Source organism: Tachypleus tridentatus, chromosome 11, assembly GCF_004210375.1.
Source record: "Tachypleus tridentatus isolate NWPU-2018 chromosome 11, ASM421037v1, whole genome shotgun sequence".
In the NCBI taxonomy this organism is placed as follows: Eukaryota; Metazoa; Arthropoda; class Merostomata; order Xiphosura; family Limulidae; genus Tachypleus; species Tachypleus tridentatus.
In genome coordinates, this window is record NC_134835.1 from 95,087,471 (window position 1) to 95,113,722 (window position 26,252).

Consider the following 26,252-nt stretch of genomic DNA (forward strand, 5'->3'; position numbering starts at 1 on the left):
GAAGTCTCAGTAATGAGTTGCACGGCAGTCATTGCACATAACTTCAAACATTCGCTTTGGCATGGTCGATATAAGCGTTTGCAGAAGGCTGGCTGGAACGTTATTCCAAGTGGTAAAGATGGCTTCACGAAGATCACGTACTGTTTGGAATTGACGTTCATTTCTATAGACTTCCCTTGCCATCTACCCCCAAACATTTTTAATGGGGTTCAGTTCGGGCGAACATGCTGGATGGTCCAAAAGAATCACGTCATTCGCCATGAAAAAAGTCCTTTGTCCTGCAGGCACTGTAGATTGCAGCGTTGTCCTGCTGAAAGATCTACAAGCGACGGCCTTCAGTCAATAAGGATGCTCTCTCCAACATGCCAATGTAGCCAGCTGCTGTTTGACTCCTCTGTATAACCTGAAGCTCCATTGTTCCATGGAAGGACAAAGCACCCCAGATGATGATGGAACCTCCTCCACTGTGTTGTGCAGAAAATGTCTCCGGTGGGATATTCTTATCGTTTCAGTAACGTTGGAAGCCATCTGGAACATCCAGGTTAAATGGTTTCTCATCAGAAAACAAAACCTTCGTCCACTTTTCTACGTCCCATGTTTGGTGCTTCTCAGCAAAGTTTAATCGAGCTGTTTCGTGGTGTGGAAGAAGATGTGGTTTTTGAAAACGTTTACGGTTTTTAAAGCCTTTCTCTTGTCTTATTGTTCTTGAGCTGCATTCTGCGTCCGTGAGGGCCTTATTCTGGTTCGACGATCGGCTGGTGTCCTGCCAGACAACTCGTCGAATCCTCCTGCTTAACGCCAGCGAAATTTTCTTGGACCGACCACTTGAAATTCTTGTTCCGTATCTCTCAAGGTCTTTTAAGAAATTTGAGACAGCAGTTTTACTACACACAATCTCACCAGCGATGACACATTGAGAGAGACGTTACTTTTGCAGCTCGACAATTCTGCCACGTTCAAACTCTGTCAACTTTTTAGCCTTTGCGATCTTTTTACCAAATGTAACACAGGAGATGTCAGTGGGAGATGTTGACAACGCTGATGCTTTAACAAAAATGACTAAATGTCGTAACGTGTTTATCGATTAACGCTTCGTTTCAGTATGGTCTTAAACTTTTGACTAGCTGGTATTTAGACTAATTTCATAATGTTTACATTTTCCCTATTAAATGCTAAAAAGTGTTTTATTTTTATTTTCCCTTTTGTTATTTTCATCTTTCGAAGCTCTACTCAAATAGGCCGGGATGGCCAAGCGTGTTAAGGCGTGCAACTCGTAATCTCAGGGTCGCGAGTTCGTATCCCCGTCGCACCAAACATGCTCGCCCATTCAGCTGTGTGGGCGTTATAATGTGACAGTCACTCTCACTATTCATTGGTAAAAGAGTAGCCCACAAGTTGGCGGTGGGTGGTGATGACTAGCTGCCTTCCATCTAGTCTTACACTGCTAAAATAGGGACGGCTAACGGAGATAGCCCTTGAAATAAAAACAAACAAACAAATCTACTCAAATAAGTGGTTGAGTCTAACAAAGCAAAATGCATATTTTTTCTTTATATTCATTGGCCTTAAGATTTTGGTCAGCAGCGTATGTAAAAATGGCTGGTATGGGTTGAGAAAATATTTCATGTAGAGGAGCGAACAACGTTTCGACCTTCTTCAGTCATCGTCAGGTTCACAAAGAAAGAAAGAGGTAACTAACCGATAGCTGACCAGGGGTTGTGTAACTGAGTGTAGGAATGTAGAGGGCGTGCTTTGATGTTTGAATATATTTATTAATATAAGTATAAAGGTATTCCTTTGTATTGGTTTATTTTGGGCTTGAGTTGTTGTATAAGTAAGGCTTCTTTAATTTTGCGTTTGTTTATGTTTGTTTCTCTATTTAGTATTTGGGTGTTTTCCATGGTTATGTTGTGTTTACTTGATTTGCAGTGTTCGAAAACGTGTGAGGTGGCTTTTTGTGTTCTTTGGATCTGGTTTCCATTTTTTTACTTGTTTTTCCAGTCGTGGCAGTTATCAAATTGTATTTTATAAATAATGTTGGTGTGGTGCTTGTCAGTGTGGTTTTTACATAGTATAGACCTTGGTTTTGTTCCTAATTTTGGAATAAATTTGGTATTAACTGGAATTTTATATTTTTGTTACAAGTTTTTGCCAAATGTTTGTTATTTTTCTGCCGATGTCAGGAATATATTGCATGCAGCCGTATAACGTTTTGCTATTTTTTTTAAATTGTGGGGTATATTTATTTTTATTGGTTGATTTTGCTTTTTGTGTAAGTGAGTGCGTATAATGTTTTCTACGGTTTGTGGAGGAAACTTGTTGATGTTGATGAAGTATTGTTTTATTTTGTCTAATTCGTCGTTAATTTTATCTGGTGAGCATAGCGTTATGAACCCATGAAAAACAGAGGCTCAGACGTTTTAATATATCAGATAGGTAGAATACTCAAACAATTTTTGGTTATTAATGATAAGTAAAAAAAAAATTGTATCAAATCTTGCAATGTTCTTTTTTATCTTCACGTTTTACACGTTTTAGTTACGAAAAGAAAAAATACAGTAAACATTTATAATAATTATTTCTTTATTATTTTAATGTTAATATAGCTAGTGCCCTCTGACGAATAACGGAAATGCATGCGCAGTAAATTTCTTAGCTATCTCATTTATGTTTTTGTGTTACGACACGTGTTCAAGTCTTTTGGACAGTGGTTGTGGCAAGGAAAGGAAAAGATGAGGTATGCATCTAGATAAAATCTGTTTTCATCTTAACAGAGAAGTAACTGTTTACGTAGGGTGTGTATTAGCTATTAATTCTAGGGTGGATATGATTTTGTTTTGTACTGTATTGTACAACATATTTGTTTTTCTCGAGGTTCTGCTTAAGTATTTTATTGCAGCTAGGTGGTTCTGGTGGACAGAACAATATTATAGTAAACCTGCAGTTAGGGTAATGGTAATTTATAAGCATAATGTTTTTTGTTTTTTTAATATTAGGAATAATGTGTATGTGTGTAGTTTTTTGTTGTTTTGTATTCATAAGGCAGTTGGTATGAGTATTAAAACTTTATTCCAATAGAATTTTGTTATTGCTCCAACTACACATTAAATAAAAATTTTGCGTAATAATACTTCATGTTTTAAAGCTACAAATTAAAAATATAGTATAAAGTTGTACCACGGATATCACATGAGTATCACCATTCGTTTTTTATTAATTATGGAAATTAACAAATACTAAGGACCCTGATGTGTTTTAAATTGTGTATTTTCATTTAACTTAAAATATTCGTTTAATTTAATGCAAGTTTTATTAGTATGAGTACTCAAGCATGTTAACAGTAGCATATTGCATTCTAAGTATATTACAAAATATCCTTTAACAATGATGGAAGTATTGTAAATTTTAGTTCTATCATAAAAAATCTTAGGCACATTTGCAAGTACAAAGTAGTGTGGTTATATAGACATTAGAACACAGTGCAAATAACAGTAATAATAATAATTTTAGAAAATATTGACAGTAATTACTGTTTTCTTTTATGCATTGAGCTATGTGATGTCAGTGTGTTTCATGAATTATATATTTTCTGAGAACCAGTATGTTTGTAACACCAAACTTAAAATAGTGAAATGAATATAATCCAACTTGGGAAACTTCATTGGAAGATCTATGATAATAACAAATTTTGTAACCATGTTATCAGTAATTTCTAAGCATGCTAAATAGGTCAGAACTAAAAGTTAGCAATTAATTAATATATGTATAGTGGGCTATAAAAGACTAGTATCATAAATTTTAGTGTTTATTTCATTTGTAATGTAATTCATATTTACTGGTAGTTGTCCTATAAAACTGAATAAAAAAATCATTTTATATATATTCAGAAACATAGAATAGCTGAATTTAAGATTCTGAATACTTTACTCAACTAATGTAAGCATACACTGGTTTACTGGTTCACTAGTACATCAGTTTTTGCTGGAGGAAATACATCTTGTTGACACAACTTCTTGTAGCACAATACATTAAAACTTTGCTCCATCAAAACAATGACCAGGAACTCCTGTCCAAAAGCCATTCAGATAATTTGCAAGTCCAGTATGGGGTAAATTAAGTCCATTAGGTCCCATAATATACTCTTATCATATCTTAGTTTCAGTAATGCAGTAATCTGATTTGGCTTTTTTAAAATATTCTACATTTTCTCTGTTTCAAGAAGCAGTTTATCATTTTTTGTTTTAATTTTATGTAATGTATAATTGTCACATGTATATCCATTTACATTTAATGATTTTGAAGAATGTTGGTTTAATGAAGTAATGATGCTCTTCTAGATTCACATGAGTGTGATAATGACTTTGAGATGCTGATGAGAAACACTTGAATCATGATAACTCTCATCACTGGTTCTGAAGTTCTCATGATTTTTAATCTTCAGTGTAACAATAGCTTTGATCCATTTATTTCACAGTATCGGACCTGAATGTCTTAAGTTTATTTTCTGTATCTGTTATGGAGTTCTTAAGTCATCATAGTTTATCAGTCTTTGCCACAGGTCTCATCTTGGAAGACATACACCACTTTAACTTCTTCACATGCTGTTTTGCAATAGGTCTAAAAGAATAACACAAAAATGAATTCATGATTGACAGTGCTGTATTGTATGATCAAGGTTAGATCTATCTACTCAAATGTTCCACCCCGAAGTATAAACATTCCAGTCTATCATGATGCCAACATCATTTTGCAAATATGGTATTTACATGTAAGTGCCAGTGAAAAACCAAAATTGCTTGGATAAAGTCATTAATTTTTGGATAGTATTGTTTGTGAGGCAGATATCCAGATTTATGTCACCACGTCCACCTGCCACCATCAAGGCATGTTATCTTAACTGCAGAGTATGGCCATACATTCCAAACATTTTCCGATGTTTCCAGCATTAGTGGTTCAGTCACTCAGACATGTCATGATTCCTTGACATGTGCTTATTAGGGTGGCAAGGACCATTATGCCTGTGAGTGTGAAACAGACCCACATTGAATCTGTTGCAATAGCTCTCACCTGTTCTATTTTTGTTCTTGATGTATGCTGCTGCACTTCATTCCATAACTACAGTGGGAGTGCAGACAAATCTTTGTGCCTCCAAAAGACTCATTCTTCACACAAATGAAAAGTATTTTGACATACATGGTTAAAAAAAAGATGATGAATCAACTTCAACACACATCTCTGTCTCTTGCATACCTTCCAACAAACCCCAAGATCCACATCCTTTGGTTCCAGGTCAGGCATTTCCTCAGATACATCTTCTCCCACTTTAAAATACAAAACAATCATTCGTTCACATCCCCAGTCACTGGAAACACCTTCCCACAGCAAAGACTTACCCAATCGACCCAGGGCAGTATCCATGAAGGTCGATAGACCTCCCTATAATAATGACAGTAAGGAAAAAAAAAGGTTGTAAACAGAAGGGTTTTCCACTTTGCCCACACATAAATAAAAATGACCACCTTGATACAATGGAACTTTCAAGGTTTACGTTCTAATCTGGATGACATCGAAACACTGATTGCTTTCTACCATCCTGTATGCCTTTCCTTATAGGAAACATGTCTGAAACCTCATGATACAGTCATCTTTTAGTGGTTTTCTTTGTACAGAAATGATGGGATGAGTGCATGGAGAGGTGGCACTGTTGGTTGATTAGCATGTGTCACCCCCTGGTGTGTCTTTGCCACTGGACACGACCTTGGAGGCAGTAGCCATCCATGCTGATTTGGGTCATACCATCACTATTTGTTCTCTCTACCTGTTGCCTGGAGAGACATGATCAATCAGATCTTGATGTTCTCATTGAACAGTTGCCATCTCCCTTTTTTTTTTATCCTGGGGACTTTAATGGACATCATTCCCTCTGGAGAAGTGCTGATATTGATAGGGGTGTTGCTCTGTAGAGTATATACTCTCTGATCACAACCTTTCTTTTTTCAATACTGGTTCTTCTACTTATTTTCATGCACCTAGCCAGTCCTTTACTGCTGCTTATCTCTCAATTTGCTAACCTTCATTATTCTCCCATTTCTCATGGAGGGTTGACAAACCAAAAGGCAATGATCATTTTCCTGTAATCTTGAGAGAGAGAGACTGTGGTTGATGCCACCCAACCTGCGTGCCTCAGTGGAAGCTAGATCAGGCAAACTAGCTCTTTTTCACTGCTTTCACAGAACTTGATCCTGCCATTGTCTGTAAACCATCAGTAGACAACTGTGTGGCAACAGTAACTGACTGTATTATACAAGTAGCTGCTCGATGTATTCCTAAGACCTCGACACATTTTTCATTATATCCTTGTCCATGGTGGAATCCTGCCTGCCACGACAAGGAAGGCTCAAAAATGGGCCTCTGATACTTTCCATAGATGTCACACACTCTAGAATCACATCGCTTTCCAGCAGACCAATGCATATGCTCGGTGGATAAAATGTCAAACCAGGAGGAATCTTGGATTAAGTTCACAACTGGCATATCTTCTACCACCAGTTCCAAAATCATATGGAACAAGATTTGAAAGGTCAGTGGGTAATATAATTCTGTTCCCCTCTCAATCCTACTCCTTGATGGCCAGGAAGTAGCTGATACTCTAGGTGAAAGCTTTAACCAGGTATCTAACCCTTCTATTTCTTTCTCCACCTTCTTAGCCATCAAGACTGGCAAAGCGATCACCTCTTTCCTTTCGAGCTGATTGTCTCTCTGACTATAATCATCCCTTTACACTGGTGGAACTCAAAATGGCCCTTCATTGGTCTGGCAATACATTAGTTGGACCTGATGAGTACACTATGAAATGCTGTACCATCTATCTCCTGCTTTTCTTGCAATTCTCCTGATTGCTTTAAACCTGATCTGGCATGAGAATGTTTTTCCTGATGCCTAGTGCCAGGCTATTGTTTTTTCTTTCTCTAAGCCTAGGAAGGATCCCAAGATTCCTTCAAACTACTGTCCAGTTGCATTGATGAGCTGTCTCTAAGACTTTAGAGTGATGGATAATGCTCATCTTATTTGGTTCCTTGATTCAAACAACCTCCTCTCGCCCACTCAGAGTTGGTTCCGACGACAGTGCTCCACTGTGGACCACCTGATTTGACATGAAACGTCAATCAGAGAAGCCTTTCTCAAACATCTTGTATCAATATTCTTTGACATTGAGAAGGCTTATGAGAGAACATGGAGGTATGGCATTTTGCAAGAACTCCATATATATGGGTTACACGGCCATTTACCCATTTTTGTTAATTTCTTAATGGACAGGAGATTCCAAGTTTGTTTGGGTTCGACACTTTCCTGTTCTTTTCTACATGAACTTGGAGCCCCTCGGGCTGTGTTTTGAGTGTCACACTTTTCAGTATAGATATTAATGCTATCACCGAACAACTCCCTCTCACAGTTGCAAATGGGCTCTATGTCAACGACTTTCACGTCTCATGTCAGTTGTAGAACATGGGGTATATTGAGCAGAAGCTCCAGACTGCCCTCAATTGTTTATTGAAGTGGACCACAGCAAATGGTTTTAACTTCTCTCTCTCTAAAACTTTTTGCATGCACTTTTGTTGTCAATGGGTTATTCACCCTGATCCTGAACTCCATATTGGTGAAGTTGTGCTGTCTGTGGTCCCTGAGACAAAGTTCTTGGGGCTTATCTTTGACTGTAAGTTGACCTTTGTACCACACATCAAACAGCTAGAGTCAAATGTACAATAGCACTGAACATCCTCTGTGTCCTCTCTTCCACTATGTGGGGAGCTGTTCGATGTTCTGTGCTAAAGATACATTGTACTTTTATTTGATCAAAACTTGTAAATGGATTACCAGTCTATGGCTCTGCTAGACCGTCGGCCTTAAAGATACTAGACCCTATTCAGTATCAAGAATTCAGCTCTGCACTGGGGCTTTCTGCACTTTTCCAGTGTAGAGCTTCTACATAGTCTCGTGAACCTTTGCACCTCTGCTGTTTGCAACTGTCTTTAATACATGCTTCGAAACTTCGTTTCTTACCAAAGCATCCCTCCTGGGGTTGTGTTTTCCCTTCTTCATTGGGAAGATGATCTGCCATTGCTCCTTTTGGCCTTTGTATCCAGGTGAAGTTGGATGAATTGTGTCTGTTCTTGGATAACGTTTCTGTATCCACTAGTCAGCCCATCCCACCATGGCTTCTTACAGTCCCCAAATGTGACCATTCTTTAAGTCATCTGAGAAAGGCAGATACTCCCGATTGGAAGTACCATCTTTTATTTACTGAACATCTTTCGAACAATCTTTCCATTCCAATTTATACAGATGGTTCCAAATTAGGTAACTCTGTGGGCTCTGCTATGGTTTGCTGTGGTTCAGTAGTTGCGAGCAGAATCCCCTCTATAGCTTCCGTGTTCACTGCTGAACTGTATGCCATATCTCTTGCCCTGGATCATATTGCAGCTGAGGAGTGCTCCAACTGCACTATTTATACTGATTCGCTTAGTTCTATACTTGCCTTGGAATCGCTACACGTTGGCTCACATCCTATTCTTGTTGATATTCAAAACCGACTGGCCCATTTCTCATTAACAGCTACTTCAATCCAGTTTTTCTGGATACCAGGCCATGTTGGTATTCGCGGGAACGAGCTTGCAGACATGGCAGCTAAATCTGTCTGCTCCAGCACCATCACCCCTATGCCTATTCCGTACATGGACTATGGTCTTGTCTTCAAGGCTCGGCTCCATGCCAGCTGGCAGTCCACTTGGAGTGAGAAACGCGACGACAAACTTTTTCAAATAAAACCCTATATTGGGCTTTGGCCATCTAGCTTCTGTAAAGTTCGGAAGTAGGAAGTTGTTCTAACATGACTATGCATTGGTCACAGTTTTTTAACTCATCGTTTTCTTTTATCTGGAACTGATGCACCAATGTGTAACACTCAAATCACTATCAGCCACGTTTTAATTTCTTGCCATCGTTACAATTCTCAACGACGGCAACATTTTAAACATATTTTTTCCCAGGCTCAATCTGTAACATTGGACAGTGTTATTGGTAATGGTGACTCTGTCCACCTTGATAACGTTTTTAATTTTTTAATGGCCATTTAACTTTTTAATCTCATTTAATTTATCATATTTATTCATTACACCTTTTCAATTGTGGTTTCTTTTTTACACTTTTAATCTCTCTCATTCAATTTGACATTGGACAATGGCCAGAACATTAAATAACTCGACACCAGGACTGGAAAGGCCAACTTCAGGTGACTAACGCTACTGTTTGAACTATTCGTTAGTCGTCCTGGCGAGTTGTTATTATACTTTTGATGCATATCATTTCACACTTTTACTACTATACCTTTTAGTACTGGCCATATTGACTCATAACCCGGAACCAGGACTGGAAAGACCAACTTCAGGTGATTGACGGTGGTTCTTATACTTACCTGTTAGTCTTCCTGGCGGGTTATGATCATTACCATTCTGCTACGGGAAGTCCTTTACAACTTTATAGTTGTTATTACACTTTTGCTGCATGTCATTTAACACTTTTATTACTTTACCTTTTAGTACTGGCCATAATGACACATAACCCGGAACCAAGACTGGAAAGACCAACTTCAGGTGACTGACGGTGGTTCTTATACTTACCTGTTAGTCTTCCTGGCGGGTTATGATCATTACCATTTTGCTAGAGTAAATACTTTACAACTTTGTAGACTGGATGTCACCATTGGTTTTTATGCCATTTTCTGTTTTAATTGCTGTTCTGTTGTTACCTTCATTTACTTTTACAAATTTTACTCCATTTACTTGACTTTTATCTTTTTACTGGACATTTGGCTACTCATTATTGCAATTTTGTTGTGTCTTTTACAACTTCTATTCTTTTACATTTTGATACTGGCTGCTATGACACATAACCGGGAACCAGGACTGGAAAGGCCAGCTTCAGGTGACTGACGGTGGTTCTTGAGCTTACTTGTTAGTCTTCCTGGCGGGTTATGATCATTACCATTTTGCTAGAGTAAATACTTTACAACTTCTTATACTCCGCTTTCTCTCTTAACATTGTAGACTAGGTGTCAACATTGGTTTTATACTTTTTTTGTTTTACCTTCATTTCCATTTATGTCTTTTACTACATTTACTTTATTTTTACATTTTAACCGGATGTTTGGTACAGATAGCCTTGCTGCTTTGTCCCATAAAACACTAAATCAATCAATCAATCATTATGCATGCCACTGCACCTGAAAATTTTCCAGTCATAGCTGTAACCCCATCAGTGTGAATACTTGAGCAAAGGTGCCATTGAATCTTGTGTTCTTCCATGAGTAAATCAGTCAGTTTAAATGTTTCTTTTGTTGTTTGAGTAGGTAAAGGTTTGCAAATTAGCATGTCTTCTTCAAAACTAGTTTCACAAATATAATGAACAAACATAAGCAACATTGCATAACATGCAACATCTGTTGTTTCTTCAAGCTGAAGCAAAACAGTTGGGCTTGCTTTTACTCTTCATATTAACTCCGTTAAGCAATTTGCTTGCATATCCTTGTTTCCAAGTTGTCATAAAGGGACACAGAGTTAATGGTTTTAAAAAATTTTTCAATAGTCATGCACTCTACCAAATCTTTTGTGCATGGTTTTATCAAATCTGCAATTGTTTGAGCTTCACCTGCTTTTGCAGTACGGTAACTAACACGACATAAAGCAATAAGAGCACTTTTCTTGTTCTTATGGACAAACAAAATGTAGCTTTTCCTACATTTAATTGCAAACACTTTCTTTTGAAATACTCAGAAGTTGAATTTTTTAATTAGGAGTGTTTGGTTTGTAGATGTTTTAACATTGTTGGATGCAAACTTCTGTTACTCAACACTTCCACATTCTAGTTCCATCTTCATTATCTGCCTGTGTAAAACCATATTCAGTAAAACTTTTGCCACACTTTCTTTTTGTTATTGCTTCAACACTTCTTTCATCATCCTATGTTGAAGGTTTTGCACGCAAAGATAATGCTGATGAATTCGCATTAGGCCTAGAAAAATTTTTACTCGTATCAGATTTATTACTGATCCATTATAAGGGGAACAACTAATTGTTAATTTGTCTAAAAATGTATTCTTATCTTTGTCATTTTAAAAGTTTTTATGGAGACAAAATAGCTTTTGAAGAAAAGTTGTTCAAAACACTTGTTTTATCATCGTACAATGACATGCTGACCTAAGATCAGTGTTGCCATAATGAAGTCAGAAATGAAGGTCTAGGCTGCTCAAATAATAAATTTTTCTAAAGAACAAGAGTAACGTTATTTTTAGTTTAAAAAGACAGCAACAGTACCCTGGGTTGACTGATGTTTGTCTCATAAGAAAATTACTAGGCTATCTTGCATCTCCAATAATGCATGCAGTCTTGAGATGGTGTCATTTGCTAACAGTCAGTGGTGTCACTGTTGAAGTTGATTGAGATTGTGTCAACATTTTCACTGTGAGAACTTCCAGTTAGCTAAATAAAATCATCTGGCATTAGGAAGAATAAAATATAAAAGACCCAATACACAATAAACATGTTTATAAAAAATATTTTTACATTTTTGTACAGTGTAATCTGATGTGATATTATATTTTTAGTAAAAAATGTTAACATTCTGACATTTTCCAGCAGAGCCCCAGATAACTATGACAGCACCCAAGGGTTCTGTGGAACATAGTTTGAAAAACTGTGTTCTAGATAAGCAATTGATTTTGCTAATGCATCAATTTTAGATTATTGTACTATGTCTAAATAGCATCCACAGTTGCTTTTTAAATATTTGGAAGTTAAAAATTGTAAACTAGCATGTTTGAGCACCACAGTAATGTAGTGTTGTTATTAATAATAGTTTATCATGCTGTTGAGTTTATATGTAATTAAATATGGACTTATAATGAAGCATTGAATAATTAAACTACCTGTATGAGTTTGTGATTGAATTAGTCATTTTGCATCATATAAGCAGAAAATTTCTTTAAATTTGAAGAGAGTGTAGCACTAACTTTGCGTAACTTTTATTGCCAAATTTGAAGTTACCATTGCAAATCCTCAGCTTAAACAAATATAAACTATACAGTTTAACATAGTAATACTGTTTACCAGAATATTATCAGTAACAGCTACAAATGATCAACCTCCTAATAGTTGACTTTATCATAAAAGCAGCCATATATTGAAGACTATTATACAGTCACCACCAAAGTTGGACTTAATGCCTCAATCTCTCATACTGCATTCATTGTCTGAGAAATATTCAGGGTTAATGTCCCCTATTTTCTTTCCTCAGAAGGGATTAGAGGGGCTGCTTGATCCTCCAAGTTAGTAAAGAAGCTGCACTTGGGAGACATCTTGGTAGAAAGCTCTTCACCACAACACACCAAATCCCTCCTGAGTTCAAAGAGCATTGGGAATATATCCATTGAGGCTACTTCCTGAATTACTCTGAGTTATTTTTAAGAGGGGCATGAACATCCATTGCTAGTTTTTTCCAGCCATGGCATTTTTGCAGTCCCCCCCCCCAAATCTTCACTCACAGAGACAGAATTATGATGTCTACTAATATTGTGATTTTGACATTTACATTACCATGTTCACCTGCCACAATCAAAGCAGGTTATCTGAACTGTTAGGTACAACCATATATTCCCAACCTTTTTAGATGTGAGTGTTAGCAGTTCATTCGCTTGAAGATACCATGTTGTGATTATTTAACATGTGGTCCTTGTGGTGGCAAAGACCATGACATCTGTGAGTGTGAACTAAAACTGCACCATGTTAACTGTGGAGAAGAAAGAGGTGCAACACTTGAAGGCTGAACAATATCTACTATTCAGAGTCTTGGAAGTTATTGTTCCTCTACTCTAACTCAGACATATATTGATGCAGTCCATTTTACTGCTGCATTTGGAGTGCAGACAGATCTATTCATGCCTCCAACAAAGTAGTTTGCAAGACATTCTGAAATTTTTTTTTCTCTGTGGTTAAAAGAGTTGATGAGTCTACGTCTGCACCTATTTCTGTCTCTACCGCTCCTTTCTAAGTTTGTTTGGGTTCACTTCCTTTGTCTGGAGGTTTGAGTGTTTCCTTAGGTCCATTTTCTCCAGTATTTAGGTGTAACATTTTTGTTCACATCCTCAGTTGCTGGAATCTTTGTCCACAGATAGAGACCTGTCTACATCATCCATGGTAGATTCCATAGAGGTTGATAGACCTCCATCCAATAAAGAAGAATAATGTGGTTGAAAACATAGGGATTCCCTGCCCTATTTTCTTTCACATAAATAAAAATGGCCACTGATGCAGTGGGACTGTTGGGGTCTTTGTTCAAGTATAGATGACATCAAGGTTTTGATTCTTATCCTGTGTGTTTATTTGCAGGAATTGTTTCTCAAACCTGCTTATGCAGCCACTTTTTAGCAGTTTTCATTGTGCAGAAATGACAGGTTCTGCAATGGACAAGTACATGGAGGGGTGGCACTGCTGGTCAACCATCATGTGCCCTTCCTGTCTTTGACACTTGATGCACCCTTGGAGGCCATACTCATCTGTATTTCTCTGGGTAGCACAATTACTCTTTGTTCTCCCTTCTTGTGTTCTGAAGAGACCTATGATCAATCAAACCTTTGTCCTCATTGAACAGTTATTGTCTTCCCTTTTAATCCTGGGAGTTTTTAATAAACATACTTCCCTCTGGGGTGGTGCTAGGAGGGGGTTATTCTATAGAGTTCATGTACCTAGTCAGTCTTTAACTGCTATTGATCTCTGCTCACCTTCATTTTTCTTTGAGAGAGGCTGACCATTGTCAGTGCCACCTGACCTACGTGTCTCGATGGAAGTTGCACCAGGCCAACTGGCCCTCTTTCACTGCTCTCTAAAAACGTAATTCTACCATCAATAGATAATTGCTCAGTGTATTTCTAAAACCTCTACATGTTTTCCACAGTATCCTGTCTGCCACATGTCCCAGGAGGTTTTAAAATGGGCCTGGGATACCTTTTATAGGTATCCAACACTTTTAAACCACATTGCTTTTCAGCAGACCTGTGCTCTGTAGGTCAGTCATCAAAGCCAAAATGAATCTTGGATTAAGTACATAACTAGCATCCTTTTTTACCACCAAAGTCGTATGGGGCAAGATTTGGAAGGTTTGTGGATAGTATACTTCTGCCCTCTTTTGATCTTGCTCTCTGATGGCCACAAAGTTACTGATGCACAGAACATTTATCAGTTCACTGATACTAATCAATTTTAAACTTAATGTTCTTGGTAAAAGCTTTTCTCGAATATCTAGCACTTTTTCTTTGTCCCCTACCTACTTAACTATCAAGAAATGGACAGAGCAGTTGCCTTTTTTCTTTCAATCTGATCATCTCTGTGACTTTTATTGCCAGTCAAACCTGATATTCAATTTTAGATGCCATGCTATCTCTCTTTTGTTACTATTCTGGTTGTTTTTAACTGGATCAGGCAGGAGAATGCTGTTCCAGATGGTTGGCACCAGACTATTGTCTTTTCTTTTTCTAAGCCTGAGAAGGATCCCAAGATTTCTTCAGATTACCATCCAATTTCCTTGTTGAACTGTCTCTAAGAACTTGGAGAGGATGGTTAATGCTTGTCCTGTTTGGTTCTTCAAATCAAACAACCTCCTCTCACGCACCCAACATGGCTTTCAATAACACTGGGGAACACTCATTTTGTTGCATTTAAAAAAAACCTTTCTATAGTCAATTTGAGTGTGTTGATTTCAAATCTGAAGTTGGTTTTTGTCTGCAAGCTACAGATTTTATGCAATTTGACATTTTTATTTATTTTTTTTAATTTTTCGTTATAGGAAATTATAGGAATAGCTTATCAATTTGTTTGTGTATTTTATTCAGGTAGGAATTTGCGTTTGTAACTTTTGCGTTTGTACACTTCATCTGGACAATCTCATTTAATGCTCCAGCAGTAGTCAGCCATCATACTTTTGTCCCAGCGCGCCCTTGGTAGCATTCTTCCATGACCTTTAGGTCTTGGTGGAATCGTTCTCCTTGTTCGTCACTCACAGCCCCCAGGTTGTCAGGGAACTTATCAAGGTGGCTGTTCAAAAAATGAAGCTTGATGCTCATGTTGCACCCAAGATCACGAAAAGCGAGGAGCATTCTGTTCACAAGTTCACTGTAGTTCTCCGCCTTATTGTTTCCAAGGAAGTTCTGAACGACTGCCACAAAGGATAACCATGCTGCCTTTTCTAAAGTGGTCATCTTAGCAACAAACTGATCATCACGAATTAGGGTTCGAATCTTTGGGCCATCAAACACGCCTGCTTTGATCTTCTCAAATGATAACCCTGGTAAAGCTCTGATGTGTTGGAAACATTCACCTTCGGTTTCCAGTGCCTTGACAAATTGCTTCATCAAACTTAATTTGATGTGAAGAGGAGGAAAGATGATCTTATCTCTGCTTACAATTGGGTCTTGTATAATATTTGGCATGCCTGCTTCAAGGGTGTCACGAATAGGCCAGTCCTTCTGGACCCAATGTCTGTCTCGTGCTCGGCTGTCCCACATACAGAGGAAACATGGAAACTTGGTGAAACTCTTCTGTTGTCCAAGAAGAAAGTTGACCATCTTTAAGTCTACACAAATGATCCAATTGTGCTCATGATATTTTAATAAGTCCATGACCATTCTCATATCATCATAGTCTTCCCGCAAATGCACTGAGTGACCGACAGGTACTGCTCCATAAACATTCCCATTATGTAAAAGAACACACTTTAGACTGCATTTTGAACTGTTTAAAAAGAGTCTCCATTCAGCAGGACTATAGTAAGGTACACCCAGTTCTTTGAGAAGCCCTTGGATGTCATGGCAGTAAACAAAATGTCTGTCTTCTGAAAAGAAGGTCACTAAAAGCTGGTCATGCTTTCTGAAATATGATACTTTAACAGAGTGATCAACAAGATTTCTGCCTTGTAATCTTGATGCCAAAAGCTCTGCTGCTTTCTTTGAAAGACCTAAATCCCGCACTAAATCATTCAGTTCAGCCTGGGGAAGAGGCTTGGGGACGGAGAAAGGTTCAGTGTCTGAAGAACAGTTCTCCGATTGTGTACACTTTTCTGACAATTCACTGTCACAACTGTCTTGTTTGCTTGTATCATGTCCAATGTCTTTATCGTCCAATGAAGGCAAGCCTTTGAAAACTGGAACAGGAACTTCTTCAGAGTGCGGAGCAGGCCGAATAGCTGAGGGAATGTTCGGATACGTAATCTTATGTCGATTTTTCTTCCCAATACCCGTTGTGTTTACCATGCAGAAATAACAGTCAGTTACATGGTTGGTGGGTTCGCGCCAAATCATTGGAACACCAAAAGGCAGACCATTGCGTTTTCCTTTGGTCCAGTCTCAAGCATTTCCTCACAATTGTGGCACACAACATGAGGAGCCCATTGCTTGTCTTGATCACCAAGATGAACTTCAAAATATGCCTTGTAGGCACGCTTGCAATGAACGACGATATGTTACGTCTCTGACGATTGAGTGTGTAGCATCCACATATGTAGCAGAAGGCATCAGGCTTGTTTCTGCAATGATATCTATTTTTGGAAGCCATGTTTGATCTGAAACAAAAGAATGATCAAAATATTAGAAGCTATCTATATATATGGACGTGAAAATGCTTATACATGGTTTATGCAAGTTCACATTTGTACAATTTCATTAACCTCAAATTGCATACAAACTAGAGCTTGTAGAGAAAAACTAATTTCAGATTTGAAATCAGCGCCTAAAACTCCTTCAGAATCAGTTAAAATATCCAATGCAACTCAAAGTTACTAAAAAAGTGTTCCCCAGTGTAATAGCACTTCACTGTGCACCACTTGATTTGATTAACATTAATCAGGGAAGCCTTTTTCAAATGACATTTTTTGTTTTTTTAACTAAGAAAACTTGTGACACTACTTAGAGATGGCATTTTGCAAGACCTCCATTCATATGGGTTGTGTGGCCATTTGCCCATTTTATCAATTTTATTAATGAACCAGTGATTTTCAAGTTCATGTTGGTTTGACACTTTCCTGTTCTTTCCCACAGGAACTTGGAGTCCTTCAGAGTTGTATCTTGAGTGTCACACTTTTCATTATAAAGATTAATACCATTACTGGACAAACTCTCCTCTACAGTTGAAAATGAACTCTGTTGATGACTTCCATTCCTCATGTCAATTGTTGAGTTTGAGGTTTATTAAGTTGCAGCTACATACTGCTGTCAATCATTTACTGAAGTGTGGACCACAGCAAATGTTTTTCTTTTCTCTCTCAAACCATCTGCATGCACTTTTGCCACCGATGGGGTATTCACTCTGATCATGAAATGATGACTGCAAGTTTTTCTCTCAAGACATAAAGCGAATGTTTCTGGATGATTCTGCACTTTGAAATAAATATTCTTAATGAAAGCACTAGTGTGGCCTAAAAATATTGAAGTTTGGTAAGTTATGTCTACCATTGTAACTGGTAGGAATTTAATTAATTTTATGACAGTTATTGTTACTATAATGTTCAGTTGTTTCTAAAGAAATTTTTACCAGGAATATCAAATATTTTTTATAAGTACTGAAATTTTTATATATCCATCAAATTTTATAATTCTATTGGACTTTTTTTATATATTTTAGTTCAAAAGTGAATCGTGACACCATTTATGAATGTGTGAATGCTGTTGTGGAGAACTCTATGAAGAAACAGAGAAAGTTTGTTGAAACTGTGGAGCTGCAGATTGCACTAAAGAATTATGACCCTCAGAAAGATAAAAGATTTTCTGGCACTGTGAAGTATGCTGTTCATTATGTTACCTGAAGCTGCTGATAAATACTGCTTTTACTAAATGCTTGTAATGACCATATTTCAATTTGAATTCCTAATCATGCAGACCTTTCACCCAGGGTCTTAAAACAACTGGGGAGGTGACTTTGTCACCAATAGTTGGTATAAGTCGTCAAGGTGACAATAAGGTGTGTTGAGGTTACAAGTGCCTGCTTTTTTAGTTTTGAATATTAAGTAAAATTAACTGGTATTTGCTTATTTCCATAAGTATTGGGTTTTAGTTGGGAACAGGCAATTGTGTACATGTTGATTTAAACTTTGCATATGCTAAATGAAAAAAAAATTCTCAGAAGTACTATTAATGACTGGTGTGAATAAACATTAGTTTAAACTTAAAGGAGAAAAATGTGACTGGTTTCTAAGAACAAGGGTATTCATACAGTTTGAAAACTGAATGGGTTTGCTGGGTTTGAAGTTGGTCTATTCATGTGCCAAGATTATATATTACTTCCTCTCAAGATCTTACTGAGCCATAAACTTTGAATGTGGAATTTTGAATATTTTATAAACTTATTTGATTGGACTTGCTTGATAGTGTTATTTGTGTTATTTTTTAAACTATGCCAATAAATGGGTAAGAAAATATTTAATCAGTATTACATTTAAATGCCTTTTGTAACAGATAGCATCATATCAATTCCATACTGTACTACTGGTAGGTTTTGATGCTTTAATGAGTGACTTAACATTAGTACATGCAAAATGTCTGAACAAATCTTATCAATAATTTTTTTTATTAAAAAACAAAGTTGTATAGTTAAATTTTGGGAATTTTCCAAGTATAACTTTTGTCAGTTTTTATTTGGCCCATTAATATCCATTGTACCTTTTTCTTTTGTTTACGCACATACGTTGTTATTATTTATTATTATGAAAGGATTTTTTTATACTCATGATTGTCATATTTTGTAATATAGTAGATGTATAGCTATACAATTAATGATCATTGTTTGTTTTTTCAAGAAAAACATCAGCGCTTAAATTACCATAATACCTAATACTCAATATTAATTACCTGAAGTTGTTTCAATGTTGATACAGTATAAACATTAGCTAATTGATATTAACATTGCTAGGTTAAAGCATATTCCAAAACCTAAATATTCAGTATGTGTACTGGGAGATCAACAACATTGTGATGAAGCTAAGGCAAATGGAATTCCTTGCATGGATTCTGAGGCTTTAAAAAAACTAAACAAGAACAAGAAACTTGTTAAAAAAGTTAGGTTAGTATTCTTTTAATTTTTATTAACTTTGCCATCTAGTATTTGTGTAATAAGAAAAATATTACACTAATTAAAGGTCCTCATTATTGAAGCCAAGTAAACCTAATTCGATAAAATACATTGATACTATATTTTAGTTTGAGCAAGCTGCACTCGGTTAGCCCTTCATAATGAAAAACCTGCTTGAAATAAAATGTATCTCAGAATGACTGGTGTGGGTATTAATACTTATTGATAAGCAGAGGTCAAAACATTCTCTGCTTATCAATAAGTGTTAATACCCATACCAGTCATTCTGAGATACACTCCATTTAGTGTTTTGGTTGATTGTAATAAATAAAAAAATTTGTATTTTATTTTGCCAATTATTCTTGCACGTCAATTTTTACAATCTTTAAATTTAAAACTTATTAGCAGGTAATAAGTTCTGTTTTAGGATGTATATTATTACTATAAATCATTTATTAGCATTCTTTAATGACAGCTTCCTTTTTCATTGTGGTCACCTATGAATGTAATCTGTTCATGATGAACTTGCCAAATTTGTATGAATTTTGATTATGCTGCCTAGTAATGCTACTAGAATGAGTAAAATTAAGTTCATTAAAAGTTTCATCAAAGCAGGGTCAATATGGGTCCTGTACACTCATGGAAAATAAGCTTTTAAAAACTTGCAGATCTAGAAATCCTAGAAAAACTTACTTTGAAGTCTTGATCTTGTAGAATCCTTACTGTAAGTTTAATATGTTAATACCTATGAACTATATAATCAGCTTAAAAATACAGGTGGCACTTTGGCATTTTAAGTATCTGAAATTATTTTCAAACTGAAAGTTAGTTACATTATGATTCATGCATTAAAATCATTGAATCTGTATTCTTAACTAGTGATTAAAGACAGTTTCATTCTGGTATGACTTTTTTCTATTTTCAGCAAAAAAGTATGATGCTTTTCTTGCATCTGAGTCACTAATTAAGCAAATTCCAAGACTTCTTGGTCCAGGACTGAATAAAGCTGGCAAGTTTCCAACACTACTGGCTCATGGTGAATCAATGGTGGCAAAGATAGATGAAGTGAAAGCCACAATCAAATTTCAGATGAAAAAGGTTTGTTAATAAAAAGTAATGTGGCTAAAAGTAAAAATCCTTTGGTTAAATTATTTGTAACTTTGAACCTTGTTTTAACCCATTATGATGGGCTCGATGTAAATTTTGTACATGTTAAGTATTTAAACTATTTTTAATGCAGTATGTGTATCTTAACTTGGTAAACATTTAGTAAAAATTAGTCTCTTGTGCAAGATTTTTTATTTATTTAATGAACTATCTATCATTACTAAGAATTTGTGAATATGGTCTGTTTCTTTACTTGTCCAAGTACAGTTATTTTCATGAAATAATGTTTTTCATCCCAAAATCTACATAATCTTCAAACATTTGTTTTCAATAAGACTTCTTTTATCTATTTTCTTTTCCCTGACATTAGAGGATCTGTCATTTTTATCACCCCTCAAGGTGGATTCCTGGACATAGTGATGGGATTTCCCAGAATATTCTGTATTTTCAGTTTCTCCTGTAAGTACAAAACATGTTTGCAGTGCATGGTGACCTGTAAAGGGGGAGGAAAAGATGCTGTTTGTTGAGGGGTTCAACTCCAACACACCACTTTGGTCACGGGTTATTTGGTTGGTCCACTGGGGCTAGGGTCAACTGAGTACTACCAGTGTTGGACGTTCTCAATGGGTGTTGTGGACATTGTGTCTGGTACTGGTACTTGGGTATAGTGCTCATGAAACCCTAGCATTGCTGCAGTGTCTTTGTTTGGCATTGTAGTGTCCCTCATAGGGCTCCATGGTGGGTGGGTTCAGTGGGCACTGAAATATAGCATATTTATTATGGATACCACCCATTTATGAAAACTAAATAAAAATGAAAAAATTAAAAGAAAAAAAAAACTGTTATAGGAAAACAACCATTCATGGATGTCTGCTGCACAGTCAGTCTCAGCCATATTCTGTACCTCGATTTCTAATTATCCATTCCTTATCTGAGAAATCCTTACGACAGATATCCCCCTTGCTAGCTCCCCTAAGTCAGTAATAAGTTGCACTCTGGAGACGTTATGGTTCAAACATCTTCACCACAACATACCAAACTCTTCTTGAAATCAAAAGCCATTAGGGATATACCCATCGAGGTTACTCTTATAGAAGTTTAAATTCTTCAGAGGAGTTATAGTGGAAAAGGATTTAAGGAACATTCCTGAGTCAAAGAACTTTGCTTGTTTCTCCAGCTAGGGTGTTTCTGCAGTGTGCTGAATCTTCACTTGCAAAGACGGAATTATGGTACTCACTAATGTTCTGATATTGATGTTTACAAAACCACGTCTTCCTGCCACAGTCAAAGCAGGTTATCTGAACTGTAAAATAAGACTATACATTTTCAGTTCTCAGATGTTTCCAGTGTCAAGGGTTTAGTCACTTAAACACATCATGTTATGGTTTTTTAAGGTGCTTGTTGTGGGTGGCAAAGACCATGATACATAGAAATGCAAATTAAAACCATGCTGTTAACTGTAGTGGTCCACACCCCTCTTTTACCTTTTCTTGCCCTAAATGGGTGAAGGGAAAAGAGATGCAATGTATGAAGACAAAATAGTATATCCTATCTAAAGGCTCGGAAATTGTCCCCAACTCCATCTCGGACATACGCTGCTGCGTTCCATTCCACTTCCACAGGTTTCTTCGTTCCTCCAACAGAGTTGTTTACAAAACATCTGAAATATTTTTTGCTCTCCATGATTAAAAAAGTTGGCAAACCTACATTTCTCTGTCCCTGCCACTCCTTCCAATGACTGCCCATTTCCATTTCCCATGGCTTTGGGCCCAGGTGTTTCCTTGGATTTGTCATTTTCTACAGCCCTGAGAAGTAAAACAACCATTCATTCACATGCTCAGTCACTGGGATCTTTGTTTATTAAATAAAAAAAATTGTGGTTGAAAACAGAAGGGTTCCCCACTACATTTCCCTCCACATAAATAAAAATGGCCATTCTGATCCAGTGGAACTATCAGGGTATTCATTCAAATATAGATGACATTAAGAATTTGATTAATTCTTAACATCCCATGTATGCCTCCTTACAGGAAACATTTCTGAAACCTACTGATAGTCACCCTTTGGCAGTTTTCTTTGTACATAAATGACAGATTATGTGATTGGTGTGTACATGGTGAGGTGGCACTGCTGGTTGATCAGCGTGTATTCATCCTATTGTTGCTACTTTATACACCTTTTGGAGGCTGTAGCCATCCATGCTTTCTTGAGTTGTACCATTGCTGTTTGTTTTCTCTATCTGGCTTCTGAAGAGTCAGAGTTTGATACCCTCATTGGAAGGTTGACACTAAACCATAGGGTAGTGATAATTTTCTTGTTATTTTGAGAGAGACTGACCATGGTTGATTCTACCTGATCAGTGGAAGTTGGACCAGGCCAACTGGTCCTCTTTTACTGTTCTCTCAGAACTTGATCCTGTCATTGTCCGTAAACCATTAATTTGAAACTATGGCAGCATTGTATTGTCCAGGCAGTTGCTAAGTGTATTCTTAAAACCTTGACGTATTTTCCACAGTATCCTTGTCCTTGGTGGAATTGAGGAAAGATCAGAAACAGGCTTGGGATCCTTTTGTAGGTATTCCACACTTTTAAACTGCATTGTATTTCAGTGAGCCTGTGCACATGTTTGGCAAGTAAAAAGTCAAAGCAAGAAGGAATCTTGGCATCTTTTCTATCACCAGTTCCAAAGTCATATGGGACAAGATTTGAAAGATTAATGGACTGTATACTTCTGGCTGTCTTTTGATCTTGCTCTCTAATGGCCAGGAAGTTGGTGATGCCCAGAGCATTCCCATTATTCTCAGTGAAAGCTTTTCTTGTACATCTAGCACTTCTGCTTTGTCTCCCTTAGCCTTGAAGACACAGAGCAGTTGTATCTTTCCTATTGGGCTGATCATCTCTATGACTATAATCACCCTTTCGTGCTGGTGGAACTCAAGCTTGCTATTTGTCGATCTGGCAGTACATCAGTTGGACCCAGTGATAGACATTGAGATGCTGTGTCATCTCTTGCTATTCTTCAAGTTGTATTAAACTGGATCTGGCAGGAGAATGCTTGGTGCCTTGCTGTTGTACTCTCTTTTCATAAGTCTCGCGATTCCTTTAAACTACCATCCATTGCTTTGTCAAACTATCTCTTGTGAAATCTTAAGACCTATCTTTAAGTCATCTGAGATTGGAAATACTGTCTGTTATTTGTTGAACATCTTTCGAACCATCCTTCCATTTCTATTTATATGAATGTTTTGAAATGAGGTGACTCTGTGGGCTCTGTTATGGTCTATTGTTATTTGGTTGTTGCATACAGAATCCCCTCTACAATTTTTATGTTTACTATCATTTTGTATGCCATTTCTGTTGCCTTGGATTACATAGAAGCTATGCAGTACACAAACTGTACTATTTATATTAACTGACTTGCTTATCTCTATTTTGACCCAGGGATTGCTTTAAGGGCCTTTAGTCTTTTTAACTCTAAGATTTTAATTTGAAAATTGGAATTTTGTTTTAGCATGATTCCTTTTTACATATTTTAATAATTTGTGTTTTACCAGTTGCTTTGTGCCAATAAATGCTAAACCAACCAACCAATTTTATTAACCTTCTGGCCATTGTTGATAATTTGGAAATATAACTTGCTTTTTAGTTCTAGAATAACTAAGTTATAACACCAACATTTAGTCTAAATAGCTAATTTCATAACATATATTTATATATGTTTATTGTATTGACCTTTCAGTAATACCTAACATAAAAGTTGCAATGATATGGCATGCATACATTCATTGTTACAGTGTCCAGAAATATATAAGTGTGCTTTACAAAGTGATCCATCTTGGCTGTGTCTTATTGGACTAGTATTTTGTAAAATCCAGTAATTTCAGTTTTACTACTTGCCACATGAACCAAGTTCAGTTTATTTTTGTTAAAACATAGAACAGTAAATAATTATAGAAAACAATAATCACAAACTTTGAACTTTTGGTTCTTGCTGTAGTCTACCAAGCCTTATCAAATTTTGCATGTGAAGGATGAAAAATGAAAATTGTTTAATATGTATAATATAATCAAAAATTGTATTATACTATAACTATAAATTCTGCTATAATTTATCAAGCCCAGTAACTGCTTTATTTGAGTCTAAAAATGAAGTTAACTAGGAAAAGTGAGTTTGCTGTGCAAATACTTTGTAAAGGCTTGGAGATTTATACTATGAACATTTTGATTTTTCAATTAGTTATTCACAAGTTACATAAAAGGTGTACATAAGCAAGTGTGAAAGGGGTGGGAAGGGCCACTGTCTTTGACTCGGTACATTTAACAATATCTCTACGAAAATGGAATAGGTCATTGTAGATTTTAACTTGTCAATTTTGGTAATGTTAGTTTCATATGAAACTACAGACTTTGTACTGAGACATAAACATCTAATTTGAACCAATGCTGAATTTAACAAGCATGTGGCATGTTAAAATCTATATATATGATTTCTTTTTTTTTTTACCTTTAAATTAAGAAACTAACTAATGAATCATTAAAACCTGAATTAAGTTGCAATTTGATACTAAACTTGTTGATGTATTCATAAATAGCAATTGAATAAAATTATGAATGAGTCAGATGCAATGTGATATGACCCTTGACCTGTGATTCATGACAATAGTTTTGCTTATTCAAAAGTCACTCTTGTTTGAATGTGAAAGTTCAATTATGGATACCTAAAACATTGCTGAAGTCACCTAATATTTTAACCTGTAGAAAAAGTTTGCTTTCATTATCAAATAAATGTTGGAGGACTTAGTTTCAAATATCTAAAGAAATTAGTTGTTAGCTTTTGGGAAAAAATAAATTGCAAACATTTCTTAAACTTCTAATTAAATTGTTGGTTTGACTTTTTTAAGAGGATTTTCGAATACTTTTAATTTACAAAAGTAATCAATTTTTTATACATACAATCTTCATATAGAATTTACTCTTAAATATAAGAATTTTTTTTTGTAGGTTTTGTGTTTGGCAGTTGCTGTTGGTCATGTGAAAATGTCTGATGATGAGCTAGCTCAGAACATTAACCTTGCAATAAATTTCTTGGTTTCACTACTGAAAAAAAACTGGCAGAACATCCGATCATTGCACATTAAGAGCACCATGGGTCCACCTCAACGCCTCTACTAGGGTTTCTGTTTTTTACTGTGTATCTTCACAGTTTAAAAAATAAATTTTTAGATATTCATGTCTAAATTGAAAGAATATAACAGAAATGCAATTTTGTTTTTTTTAAATAAATTTGAATATTTTGAAGTTGCTTTGTTATGTGTAGTAAAATTCTTCTCACTTGGATGTTTTATTAAAAGATTAGACAGCATATTTTGGTAACTTGAAAGGAAGCCAAAGGTTACTTCTCAAACTAAATGTAAACCTTTTGTTTTAAAGAGATCTTAAAAATAAGTTGCATAGTCAATGCATTTTAGATACCATACACTTACATGAAATTTTGTCTGTTTCATGCTTGTATATCCTTTTTCTCCACTGAACTTGACATCTTTAGCTTTTTCATTGATATAATTTAAAGCAGTGATTAAATTTAGTGTATCAGATTTAAAAGTATTAATATGTATTGTTAGCTGGTAATATCTTACAGTATATTATTTTGTAGTTGTCATATAGAACAATAACTGCTAGCTATTGATATGTTCCTAAGTATATTGCATAATGCATTTGAGGTGATAAAGATGCAATTGGTCCTTTGACATGTAGGGTTGAGAAAGCAAGCATAAATTCCATATTTAACAGTAGGATTTTCCAAATTTCCACAGAGCTATTAAAGTTGAGTGTGTATCTTATTCCATTGGTTTCTAGCATAGTATTATCATTTTAGATTTTTAATTAAACTTGGCATTTGTTGTTCAAGCATAGGTAAGTTGTGTATGTGCCAGAATGTGGATATTATGTTGCTTATTTTATTTAAACTAAAGAAGAGTACAA

The 26,252-nt window shown here is 36.1% G+C and overlaps 1 protein-coding gene across 1 annotated transcript; it reads left to right on the forward strand.

The window, feature by feature from the left end:
* Positions 1–2,614: 2,614 nt before the first annotated feature.
* On the forward strand, positions 2,615–25,568 carry LOC143232822 (large ribosomal subunit protein uL1-like). The gene is made up of 6 exons (XM_076468733.1): positions 2,615–2,737; positions 17,721–17,876; positions 19,005–19,140; positions 19,928–19,940; positions 20,089–20,261; positions 25,272–25,568. Exons 1-6 carry the CDS (start codon positions 2,637–2,639, stop codon positions 25,440–25,442), a joined length of 750 nt encoding a protein of 249 aa, XP_076324848.1. The 5' UTR covers positions 2,615–2,636; the 3' UTR covers positions 25,443–25,568.
* Positions 25,569–26,252: the final 684 nt, after the last annotated feature.

Bases quoted from the DNA above. Each gene is read 5' to 3' on its own strand.
- LOC143232822 (XM_076468733.1), top strand. From the start codon at position 2,637: ATGCGCAGTAAATTTCTTAGCTATCTCATTTATGTTTTTGTGTTACGA. The intron at 17,877-19,004 runs GTATGCTGTTCA...TAACATTGCTAG, and splicing joins AGATTTTCTGGCACTGTGAA to GTTAAAGCATATTCCAAAAC. The intron at 20,262-25,271 runs GTTTGTTAATAA...TTTTTTTTGTAG, and splicing joins TCAAATTTCAGATGAAAAAG to GTTTTGTGTTTGGCAGTTGC.